Source organism: Sphaeramia orbicularis, chromosome 5 (assembly GCF_902148855.1).
Source record: "Sphaeramia orbicularis chromosome 5, fSphaOr1.1, whole genome shotgun sequence".
Lineage (NCBI taxonomy): Eukaryota > Metazoa > Chordata > Actinopteri > Kurtiformes > Apogonidae > Sphaeramia > Sphaeramia orbicularis.
In genome coordinates, this window is record NC_043961.1 from 31,468,626 (window position 1) to 31,481,604 (window position 12,979).

At 37.7% G+C, this 12,979-nt stretch overlaps 1 protein-coding gene across 3 annotated transcripts in view; it reads right to left on the bottom strand.

Annotated features, from left to right (window-relative positions):
* LOC115420014 (voltage-dependent calcium channel subunit alpha-2/delta-3-like) overlaps positions 1 to 12,979 on the bottom strand; it is a 43,338-nt gene that overhangs the window by 14,418 nt on the left and 15,941 nt on the right. For all 3 annotated transcript variants that reach the window (XM_030135132.1, XM_030135133.1, XM_030135135.1), the window contains 11 exons: positions 11,143 to 11,203; positions 10,876 to 11,026; positions 10,605 to 10,679; positions 10,412 to 10,501; positions 8,303 to 8,416; positions 7,305 to 7,383; positions 6,117 to 6,250; positions 5,658 to 5,675; positions 796 to 867; positions 606 to 686; positions 435 to 509 (listed from right to left, as the gene is read on the bottom strand). In XM_030135132.1, the coding sequence (XP_029990992.1) occupies positions 435 to 509; positions 606 to 686; positions 796 to 867; positions 5,658 to 5,675; positions 6,117 to 6,250; positions 7,305 to 7,383; positions 8,303 to 8,416; positions 10,412 to 10,501; positions 10,605 to 10,679; positions 10,876 to 11,026; positions 11,143 to 11,203 (950 nt within the window). The remainder of the gene's footprint in view (positions 1 to 434; positions 510 to 605; positions 687 to 795; positions 868 to 5,657; positions 5,676 to 6,116; positions 6,251 to 7,304; positions 7,384 to 8,302; positions 8,417 to 10,411; positions 10,502 to 10,604; positions 10,680 to 10,875; positions 11,027 to 11,142; positions 11,204 to 12,979) is intronic.

Consider the following 12,979-nt stretch of genomic DNA (forward strand, 5'->3'; position numbering starts at 1 on the left):
AGCCACAGAGACACTCACAAGAAACTAACACAGACCAACACACACAGATAGAGTTGCACATAGAGGAATAGCACTAACACTGGCACACACAGATCCACTAGCACAGCCATAGCTCCTGAGGAACCAGCGGTCCCAGGGCGAGCGGCTGTGGTCTCTGCCAGCGAGTGTTAAGTTACCTCTGGGAAATCTCAGGCCAGCCAGCCCTATGAGTGGCCTTTATCCCTGCATGCATACATCAAAGGAAAAGGTGGGGATTACAGACTATACGAGCCCATTCAGACTCTTATCCAGAAAACACATTTGTCTCTGTGTGCCCTTGTCATCATTTTGGTTATGCATACAATTGCATGGACAAAACAAAAAGGAAAAACAGGGTTAAGTCAGGGAATGCTGTGCCGTGTTGCAAAAAAAAAAAAGTTCAGAAAATGATTTACCAGAGGCCTGAGATCTGGATGTGTCAGGATGTAGCCATTATTTGTAATGGCAAACACGTACCCATGGATCCCTAACTGGAGACACAAATCAAGAAGAATTTAAAAAAATATATGCATATTAATTAATACATTCATTTCATTTGAGTGAATGTGCAAGACAGCTGATTGTACCATATGTTTGGGGATGAGCTTCATCAGCTCCTGCAGTGGGATGTCTGTTCCTACAACCCCCAACAGAATACCCTGATTCTTCTGCATGAAAAGATTCAGACACACATTAAAAACTTCACAGAAATGTGCATGGACGGACAGTCAGTCAGTCAACTCACTCACTCACCCACTCACTCACTCACTCACTCACAGTTTCGTTCTTTGTGCTGAACACTGGCATGGCGACTGTCGTCATCAGACTTGGACCAGCTTTATCATTCAGCTGAAAAAAGGGAAAAAAAAGAGTTCATATTGAGGTTCTTCATTCATTACTTTACTTTGTGATACTTTGCATTAAAGGTTAAAGGTTTACTCAACATCAGTACATTTTTTTAATAGCAAAATGTTTTAGGTGAGATGTAGGAAAGACAGTATTTTTTGCTATAATGTGAGGTTTCATTTCATACCATTTTATGTGATTTTTCATTTACAAGTTGAAATGCTTTATAGGGACAAAGATATTGGGACACACCAATGGTCTTCCCATTCCTATTAATGTTGAAAATTTCCGTGATAAAAATGTTCACATCAGTTTTTGTCAGCAATTAAAAAAAAAAAAAAAATCAAATTTTAAAGGCTGTTTTTCTTCTTCCTGAGTCAACGTTGTTGACAACGTAAACAAAATGCACTCTTTTTTTAATCAATAATAATACATTTAATTTAATAATAAATACTTATTTGTTTTCTTTCATTCTGTACAATAACTTAAAGACATCTAATATTTAGTCCTACCTTTGTATTTTTAGGTCAAATGATGACATGTTCTATATATGTATGTTCTATCAAGTGAGTTCAGTTGTGTCAAGTTTCACAACCACTTTATTTTAAAACAGACTGCTACATAAATGAGCATTTACATAAAAAAATCACCCTATACTAAATTAAAAAATGACCTCAACTCTGATTTTTCATCTATTGGAGTCCATTTTGTTTACATTGTCAACAATGTTGACTTAGGGAGAAAAAAAAGCTGCCTTTAAGATTTTACATTTTTTCTGATAATTACTGACAAAAACTGACGTGAACATTTTTATCATGGAAATACTCAACATTAACAGAAATGGGAAAACCATTAGTGTGTCCCGATATGTTTGTCCATATAAAGCATTTCAACTTGTAAATGAAAAATCATATAAAATTGTGTGGAATGCAACCTCACATTAATGCAAAAAACACTGTCCTTCCTACATTTCACCCTAAAACATTTTGCAATAAAAGATGCCCAAATTCTGTAAGTGGACTGATATCCCATACCAATGTTATCTTTAGTATATTAATTAATTTATTTTTTGTTTATTTGCTTTTTAGTGCCGAAGAAATAAAGAAATCGTCATCAGAGATCTTCATTATAAGTCTTTCAGGCCTTACAATCATTGAATGACTTTATATGAAATGTCTTCAACAAACTACGATTGAACACAACAGATAAACACTGGCTTGTACCATTGGTGGAGTAACTTCTTATTTGCCAATGGCCAATGTCAGTTAATAGGCCTATATATGTCTGATATTGATTTGCAGATAAATCAGTACATTCCTTGTTGCTATAAATTCAAATCTTGATACACTGCCCATCCCTGCCCTAATTCACATTTAGTGTTATAAAAATGTCCAGGGGGTTTCAGTGTCATCAGTACTTGATAATGACTTTACTGTAAGTGAATGCAAATACAGAACATGTCAAAATCACAAGAGAGATTGGACACAGATAAACATGTTTCCCGGTCAAAATGTTTAAATGCATCAGAGTGAAGTCCTGCACTGTGATTTTTTGATCCTGGTTGTGGTCTTTTTGTTGTCAAACCTGAACCATGTGCAGCTCATGTGGAGCCGGGTTAGACAAGGTTAATTCTGTGGGATGAAAGCTGACATAAATGAACACATGAGCACTGTTAAAGTAGGTCTGCTATTCCCTCACCTCATGAGTCAACACAGAACACAGCTGAGTGTGTGTGTGTGTGTGTGTGTGTGTGTGTGTGTGTACACTTGATGTTCATTTGTGTATGTGCATGTATATGAGGCAAATGAGCTGTGAATGGTTGTGTGTACTAGCTTGCTTGACAAAATGAAGAATGGTTGGGCCTTATATTCATCACAACACACAATGGTAGTGGAAACTGGACCGCTTCAGTCCACACACACACACACACACACACACACACACACACACACACACACAGGTAACGCTTGTCTTGGACGCCTAACCACCACCACTGCCATCCTTCCCTTTCTCTCTCTCTCTCTCTCTCTCTCGCTCTCCTATTCCCTCTTTCCCTCCCTTGGTCTCTCCTCCAATGTCAGTTTTATTATGGGCTTTAGGAGATAAAATGCAATGATCCACAGAATGATGAATGGTGTGTCTGAGGCTGAGATACAAGAGCACACACTCCAGAGGACAATCTCCCAAACCTTATGTGTGTGTGTCTGCGTGAGTGTGTGCACGCTCATCGACTCCATACTGAGGAGAAGTACAATAAATGCTTCTCCACTGCTTCTGCCCCTTAGAGAAAAGAGCTTCCACTCACTATATACTTCCTAGGAAATACTAACACACACATTTGAAAAACAATGACAAACAGAAAAACACACTACTATATACAACGTGATGTAGAGTCTCAGTGGATGCCAGTGGCTACTATTTCAGAAATAATTCAAACCTGGATAATTCATTTCAACAAATAAATTATGTTAGCCTTAACGTGGCTCTTCTGGTGCCATGATTTCTAATATGGAGGTGCACAACGTGGTCTACCCTGAGGTATGGAGAGATATGTTATAGCTAGCATGTTCCATGGGAATCCACAGGTTCTAGAAGCAGTAGAGTTGATAAAATGGGGAGCTGAGTTTTTTTAGAAGTTGGTCATGGAGTTTATTGGGTGGCAGCGCTGATAGTTGGATCTTCATAGTGACCTCATATATTGGTTTGAAAGGGCTTTACATCATTATTGTATGACTTCATCACAGTGTCATTGCTTGATCTGGTGCTTAGATCACAAATGAAATGTTTTAAGATAAAAATGTGAATGATGTTTGAAAGAAAAGAGCCCTTCCAATAATTTGATATATAATTTGTTGCTTAAATCCAAGAAATGTGAGTTATAAAGACTTGTTTGTAGAGTTTCTAACATGGGTCTTCATGGAGGAAACCTGGTGTCTGTGTTAAATTCACTAAGAAACCACCTGTCAAACAAACTGCTGTCAATCCATAACCGTACATCCTGTCTTAAAAAATTTTGAAGGTGAGGCTTGTAGTGAATCTTCTGAATATATTGATGTAAAATATGTCAGAAAAAAGTCAGAACTGAATAATTAGTGATTGTGGGAATATGGAGTTCATCAAACATGTCAGTGACAAAAATTTAACACTGGAGTGAATGAGCGGAAAATCGGCATTCTGTGCAGTTAGGGGCCCATAGATGGAAAATGAAACATTTGAAGATTAAATTGTGAAAAGTCTTTCAAAGATAAGAGTTTTCCCAACATTTTGATGTATGAATTATTGCTGAAATCCCAGAAATATGAGTTATGAAGAGTTGTTTCTATAACATATAACATACAACCCAACCCTCTCCATTCTAAGTTAGAGTAGGGATGATTTCACCCAATCAGCTGTCAGCATTCTGTTCCCCACGTATGTGAATGGGGTTTGGTGTATTGCATTGTTGCGTGAAAAAACAACTAATAATTCAAAAAGTATTGGTTGTATCAATAAGCAGTTTTCGCCTGTCTGATCCTTGACCCAAAATACATAAGTACTCCAAAAGGCAAAGGCTAGCTCTCTCTGGTTTTTCAGAAATAAAGCGGACACACATACATGCATGCACACAGAGGTCACTTAGCATTTATAATATAGATATCAAAATGATCACATAACATGATGAGATGCATAACATAACAACTTTACAGCTGTAATGTGATATACTGTAAAAACACAAAACTGATGGTTAAGGAAAGGCATGGAGAACAGATAAATAGAGGAATGTAGATCATTTATGCAGTTTATCTAAATTCTATGTTATTGTGCTGTAATGAACTTGATAAATAATACTGGGATTAGTTTATTCACATTGAGGATGATTTTATGATGCATAGGGCTCAAGAGAAACAAGATTAGGATGTAACATCATAATTTGAAGGTATCAGGGACGCGCAGGTCTCTAATACACCCATGAACCACATCCACAGATCCTCCTGAACCTCCGCTTGATCAATGACAAACAAACACACCTGGAGCTGACTGGATTCACTCTCTATTCAGTCACATATAACATCATCTGCACAACAACAGCAAAACCATGTACTGTGGTGTACATCTAAAGGAGTCAATTTATGATCTACAAATGTGATATTACACCTTTACAAAATGAACTGTATCAACTACACTAACTCCAGGGACAGTGGGTGATGGTCATGTGACATTACTGACTAATCAGTGTTCTCCAAATACACACAAGTCACCAACATCAAACATGTTGTATGCAATCAATGAAAAGTACACACTGATTTATATCTTGATAATCTATGTCCCTCTATCTGTTCTTTTACTAAAGCATAAATTTCAAGTTTTTATTGCATTGTAACATGAATGTTTTAATTTTTCAGTGTCAAAATAATCACATAATAACTTGATAATTTTCAATTCATCACAGTATCATGTGAAACTTTGTTTGTTCTAACAATATACTGACCAGTTATTATATTTCTGATATGGCAGCAGTATGCTTCTGTAAGTTTCAAGCCTTTGATAATATTAAAGGCCTGCTATATGATTCAGGCCTTCTAAATTAGAACTACTTAATTTGAAGGAAAATAATTGCTCAGGGGCAGGACTGCAGGTAATATAATGGCCGAATAGTCAGGTATTGACTTTTTCCTGCAACAAAAAATCTGCTTTAAAAACCTGTTTTCAATCAACCTATAACTGTGAGGATGTAAAAATGTTGAGTAATAGCAAAATCACACACTTACTGGATAATTAAAAGTCTCAAAAGTAACAAGTAGGTTTATATTTACCTTATGAGCCTGGGAAAGCTGAGGGAAAAGAAGAGACACATGGAGACTGAAGTGTCCATTGCAGCATTTTTAAAGCTTTCATATTCTGTGCTGACTTTGTGGACACAGATGTACATGGAGGGGAAATCCATGCAGATTAATGAAGCTCATAATGAGGAGTCGTTTCAGCTGCATGAAGAGTAATGATGAGGGAGCAGACACACACATGTACACACATACTGTACGAGGATGAACAAAATAACATGAAGGCTTTACAATGTCCTGCAATGCAGCACAGTTACACCATAAGCACCAACAGCACTTTAATGAGAACTTTCTGACCAAATTATATCCTGTCTTGTCATATAATCCGTTGTTATTCTTTTGTTCACACTCTGCAGGCATGTTACTGAACTGCACATACAAACACACAGTGTGGTTAACTGATAATATGAACTCATTTCTGTAAAACACACTTACTGCACTATCCACATAAGCTTCGGTCCACACTGTGTCGTGCTCATGGTCGATAACCTTTGGGCGACTCATGACATGAAGATACCTCATGACATTCTCCTGAACATCTGCTAAGGTGGAGATCTGACTGAAATAACCTGCAATAAAAACACAAGCTCACATTCTCCTCTGTAGTTTGTCCAACCTGTATATGAAGCATTTAAGAGTAAAAGAGCACTTGATGTATTTAATTATTATAAACGTTAACATATTAAATACCTCACTAAAAGAAAATCTAAATAAAAACTTTGATGTTTATTATGTCTTAACACTATACACAATCTATAAAGCCATACATTTGACCTGGTGCTGCCTATATAATGTCTCAACAGGATTTGATCAGTTTTCTATTTATAAAAAAAAAAATCCAATATATCTTGAAAGATTATATAATTACATAAAACTGTTGTAATATTAGACTTCCATTAGTCATACTTTTGGGTCTATACTTTACATGATCATATGTTTTTATTAAAATCCCACCTGAAAAGTAATCTCTTGGTATAATTATGACATAAATGTAATAACAAAAGGAGAAAAAACTCCCCTGTTTTGCAGTTGCAAGAAAAAACTAAAATGCAAAAGTGCAGTTTAGTGAAAAGCTGCAGTATTGCTGATGGTTCCCACATTTCTGCACTCTACTGTGCTGTGCTTTAGTGACACAGCGGCCATTTGACTTGCTGTCAGCTCCTGCTGCTGCTGACAATCTTTCATATTGGACATGTGAGGTTACTTCACAGTGGGGGACTGTACGGGGAAGGGGGTTTGGGGCTCGTCTCCCCACAATCCCTCTGTGATCTGTTTTCCTGGCTGTGACTTTCCCTTCCAGAGGGCACTCATCCGGAGCATCGACACGTGGGAGCCATCAGCAGTGAGCAGCCGAGGGGGAGACACTCTGACAGGAAGAGGGATTAGAGCGGATTGACCTCTGACCCCCCAAGTGCCACTTCATTGCCTCTTGGCAGAAGGAGCCTGAGCCAGCACATACACACACACACACATACACGCATAAAACATAAACATACACGACCAAACCACACAGATACCTACACATCCTCCAGCTATCACATTAAAGTACAGAAATTATACATCAGACTCAACAATCTGATACTGAGCTGTCGAATAAAGTGTTACTCAAAAAATGTCCCAAACCTTTGTTGGCACAAGCCATCCATTTAAGGTTGTCGGCAAACGCAGACTCTCGTCCAATCAGGTAAGGGAATATACGCACCTGTGTAGAGGACAGAGATGTTAACAGTTAAGATAAAGGCAGGATGAAAAATCCTCATGACTAACATACAATGTTTCACTACCTTTATACTTCTTTTTTCATTCTTAGCCATTCATTTTTTATCCTGGCCTACCATGTTAGTTTTTTTTTTACACTAGATAAAGAGGAATTTATGCAGTTAAATTGAATTAATTTTCTTTTGTCGGGGGTAGGACATAAGGGCATGTCCCACTGTCCTTTTAAAGAACGCTGTGTGACACTTTGCCAAACCTACACGGCTCATTGACTCCAGATGCTTTGCTAAGCATAAAGCATATAGAAAACACTGAATTGCTGCCATATAGGGACCCTGAGGGTGTGTGAGGGGGGATGGGTATCCTGCCAAATACTGCCCTGTGTCCTGCCAAACGTTGCCAACACACATATGCTTGAGAGAATTGAACAAAAGCCCCTAAGCTGTTGTTTTTACCGCTCTATGAATGGCTCAGCAGTTCATTTTATTCCAGTTGCATTTGGGAAACTGAACAAAAGATTTCAAAGTCAGAGTTGAGTGTGAGTGTGTGGAGAGCAGAGCTGTGGGAAATGAGGTTCAGAGCCTTTGAGACTGAGCTGCTTGTACAGGCTTTGCCCTTGAAAGTGCTTAATTTCCTTGCTTAATTCTCTTGGGGAAAAATATTGCTCTGTAACATGTCAACACACTGAAAAACCTAATATCAACGTGGATTTTACATCACAGGTAATGAAGTAAAAACCAATTCCTCAAAATGTCAAGACATGAGCTCCTCCTGGCACATTGTATTAAAATATACATCATTCCCTGCAGGGAAAAAAACTGCAGAGTAAGCAGAAAATCCACAAAAAGGACATGTGTAACATCAGAAATTAGCTACAATATAGACGAGAGGGAATAGAGTCTCACCTTTCTCTCTGGCCAATTGTACTTCTCAAAAACATCATCATACATTTCAGTCGCTCCATCGGTCACAAGCATTATGGCCTGGCTGCAAACACTGCCACGACCAGTTTGGTTAAACTGCAGGAAAGCACACACATATGAAGACACATGAAAAATAAAGCACGTATTTGAAAATATTATAACCATTTTTAATATAAAACCCCACCTTTTTCTACATTATCATTTCATAAATATCCATTTCTATTGTGTATTATGAAGTTATCTGGTACAGCAACTATAACATCATCAGATAATAAAATGCACTGATTCTCAGGGTAAATACATCTCAGGAATGTGGTGGTCTTTATTCTAATGGAAGAAGATGCATTGCAGTAATTAAGCAGTTTATTGACCTGTAACGGGGTGGGTGGAAAGAGAAAGAGGAGCCCACAGTGACACGATCATAGGCTCAAACCTGCTGTGCACGGCTGCTCTGCAAACACATGGGTCAGGCATCACAAGGCCTTTTGTCAACCTGCAGCCTCTTATGCCTCTTTGTCCTGTAATAACATTGCCTGTATCTCTCCTTTCTGCTCTTTGTTCTTTCTCATTTTTCATCTAATGCAGTGCAGGATGGAGCATGCATATTATACAATCAATTCTCTGACTCTCAATTCATTAGAGAAAAGCAAGGATAGAAAGCACGTAATGCATGGATTATATTGTGCTTTGAGGCTAAATTGTCTAAAAGGTCACTAGGCTTGACTTGACATACATAGACTGGATATTAACATAGATGCATACAGCCCAAACATTAAAACAGCAATAGTGAATTTACAGAATTACAGTTTGTGACTCTATCCATATTCGATCAAACTAAAGGACACACACCTCCAAAACTGGGGCACAGTGCAACAAATGCCTTGTCTTGTGTAAAGTACAGTTTAACAGGAATGGGATTAAAAAAAAAAAAAAAAAAAAAAGAAATCTTATTATTCAGTATTACTCTACTTATCTCAGAAAATGTTTGGTCATATGAAATATAATTAACACTTCCAGTTACTAACAGAACGACTGTGAGGTCAGATTAATCATCCATAACACTCATCTCCAGCCTTGTCAAACCCTGGCTTGAGAGTTAAATGAATACTCCTGCTGAATAAGAAGGTAAATAATTAAATGAATAAAGGTAAGTGTAATTTATTTCCATCCTCTCATGAGAGGGTGCAGCTTGGATCACATCATTGCTTCTCTTTCAGCTGACAAGCACCACAAGTGAAAATGCTGCAGCACTCTTCAACTGAAGTGACTTTGCTTTTGCTTTTGATCTGGTCTCTGATAGGCTGGAGGCTAACTTCATTCTCTTGGCAGCGGCGTACCAATGAATTTCAACAGTAGGCTACTGGCTACCTGATTACCATATTCATTGCAGGGCTTTAATTAATCTGACAAAAGCAGAGGTAAAAGCTGCGCTCTCTCAGCTTCAGCAGCGCAGCCCAAGCTCGCCTGAAAACAGGGAGATAAAAGGAGTGCAGCGTGGCTCCTGGTCTTATCTGCTTTGTGTTCCAATCAGCCACATTATTAATCATTGACATTAATTAGAGCCATTAATCACTCTTCAGAATAGATGTGTCTGTGTTTGGAGGGCGGAACAGGGATAGCACTGGAGCGTTTCGACAGGCAACACACCACCCAAACACTCTAATATATCTGACTAGAGTGTGCTACTTTTCATGATTAGTTGAAAACATACAGAGTGATGTACTTGAACACTTTGCTTGCTAAAACAAATGCGGCTTGTAAATAAAAGTTTTCCCCATGTTCTGGTCAAGTGGAGCCAATGAATTAAATGAAAACAAAATGCATTTGTGATAGCCGATCACATGAACATGCACAGATTCATTACTTCATGTCAAATGAATCCACAGACGAATGATTCATTTTGAGAAAACTCATAAATACTCCACCACATTGTCACATAATCATCCAACCAGTGAAAAAGCATTAAGTTGATTTTCTTCGTGATACAATATTTCTATGAGCTATAGACTGGAAAGATTTATGTTTATAAAGCATCCCTATTAACAGACATCAACAGGTTGATGAAAAGATGTTTACTGTACTGGAACTCACATCATTCAGGATTGTAAATGCTTCGGTCAAAGCGTCACCCAGCAGCCCGATGCCTTTGGCAAACAGCTTGTCCAGATGCTCACGGAAATGCTGACAGATAATGATGAGAGTGGAAAGGGAAGGTCTAAACATTACTCACACAACCTGATACGATCCACATACATTAATTATGTGTCTGTTTGATAGGACTCACATCTTTATTCGTCCTGTCGGCCCGGACCAGCGTGCCATTCAGACAAGGCTCTACATAGTGGATCTCCTGATTATACTGTGAAAATATAAATGACTTTTAGCTGGTAGAAAGATAATAACCACCGTCTTTATCATGTAAGACTCCAGTTATTGTATCCAAAAATATAAAGCTCTTAAAAATAATCAGCAGCAATGACTAACACTGGAGGGGAAAGAAACATACTGTAGATGTGTAAATACTAACACTGCACTTATATCGATTCAAAACTCACTGCAATGATATTGAAGAAGTCATCGTCTCCCAGAGTGTCCAATATAGAGGAGACAGTCTGTCTAGCGATGGTCAGCCTCAGTCCTTTCATACTCCCACTGACATCAACTAAGATGACAACATCCTTAGGAGATGTCGCCGCCTGGATGTACCTGTGACATTAAAGGGACATTACATTGTTGGACTCTGTGAGTGTTCAAGCGAGCGAGTCGACAGAAAATCTAACAAAAGCAGGTCATTTGGTGAAGTCTGAAGAGGCATACTGTACCACTTTCTGTTTCTGCAATCGAAACCAATGACTCCGTGTTCATCTGGGTGCCATTTTACTCCTAGGGAGAAGATAATGAACTGAACTCACTGAATACAGAAGCAGAAAAAGGCAAAGTTGGACAAACACAGTGTTACATAAAGTCTCACCAGCAATACTTGATTGAATTGAAAGGTTTTGAGTAAAAGTCTAACAGTACTTAGCATGTAACCAAAGCAAACATCTGTTTAACTTGCTATTTATTAGATCATGATGAATATATTATATTAACCAAGGCATTCAGTCATCACTGTTTATTGTTCTGCCTTTTATTATTTATTAAATTATACTTAGTCTGCCTCATTCTCATCTACAAATTTACATCCATTAAAATCGTACAGCCTTGCTATTGCCTTGAGTCCTGTGACTTCTTTATACTGTGCGTCCCCAAAGTCCACAATGAGCTGAGGAAAAGGACATTTAAATATACTTCTCTCTTTGCTTGGAATAAGTCACAAAACAACCTTAACCTTTTGGAGGCGCAGTCATTGAATGCCTTTTTAAGGAGCTTCAAGGGACTTGGACATAGAAAAATCACACTGATGGTTTGTTATTACTTCTCATATTTTATGATTGCATAATTTCGGTAGCGCGTTATGTAACAACTCAGGAATAATATGGTAATAGTTTGGTAATACACAGGTAAAAAATGTAGTAAATCCATATAATTAATGCTGTGATTTGTAACCTTGAAATATGTTTTTAGTAGTTTCTCTGTAATACCCGCAAATCAAAGCTGCAGAATGCAAATGTTTATGCTTGAAAGGTTAAAGGTTAACTCACTTTAGTATGCCCGTAGGAGCATTAGTCTCTCCATTTTACCCATCCACACACACAGCACCTAGCGTTAGCAATTAGCATTAGCATGCTAGCTCTTCATCAGTACCTCTGTCAAGGTCAATGACAGGAGAATTAACCTAAATGTTACTGTTTCAATGGCAGAGGAAACTGAAGGGCGTGACGGAAACATGCATGGCACATAAAGAACAGGCAAACTCAACACAGAAAGGCTTCAGATCAGTGGGACACCCCACCTGGAACCTTCTAGCTGTGAGATAGTTTGTGTCTATTTAATTTTAAAAGTAGTCTTAAACTACACCAAACCAAAAAGTTTCCGTTTTTCAGCCCTGGTTCATCTTTACAGAAACTACCAAAGGTGTTTCCAGAAAGTCGCAACATTTAATTTAATTTAATTTAATTTTTATAACATAGTCATTGCAATATTTACTTCCAAAAATATTTATATTTTATCACATACTAATTACTCTGGTAGTTACATAGTATTACTATTACCTCTGTATTACCCCACAGTTACCAAATTATTACTGAGCTGTAGAGTGCATACAATTATTTTTCTTATCTTCACATAAATTGTTATGCATGTATAAATACAATCCTGACTGAAAACTTAAGCATGTTAAGTGTGATTCTTAATCTCTTATCTTGCTTAAATAAAACTAACTTCTCCTGACTTAGACATGACAGAATATATGCCATAGAAAGGGCTTTAAATATACTATGAATTATGAGGAGTGCTTTCCAGCAGCTGCAAACATTCTCTTCTTTAGAATATCTATTATATTCCTGTTACATTCAACACAGACAGTTCAAAGCTTTTTTATAGGCCTATATAATCAGTTGCATCTCATCTTTGTGCCTTCACTGCAGCCCTGCAATGAACAGATTTAATACCATTGTAACAGTCTGATAACTTTGGTTAGATTCAGCTCCCTTGGATTTTCCTTCAGACGGGCTGTAGATGCACACCAGCAAATTCTGATTAATTACAGTCTGTATA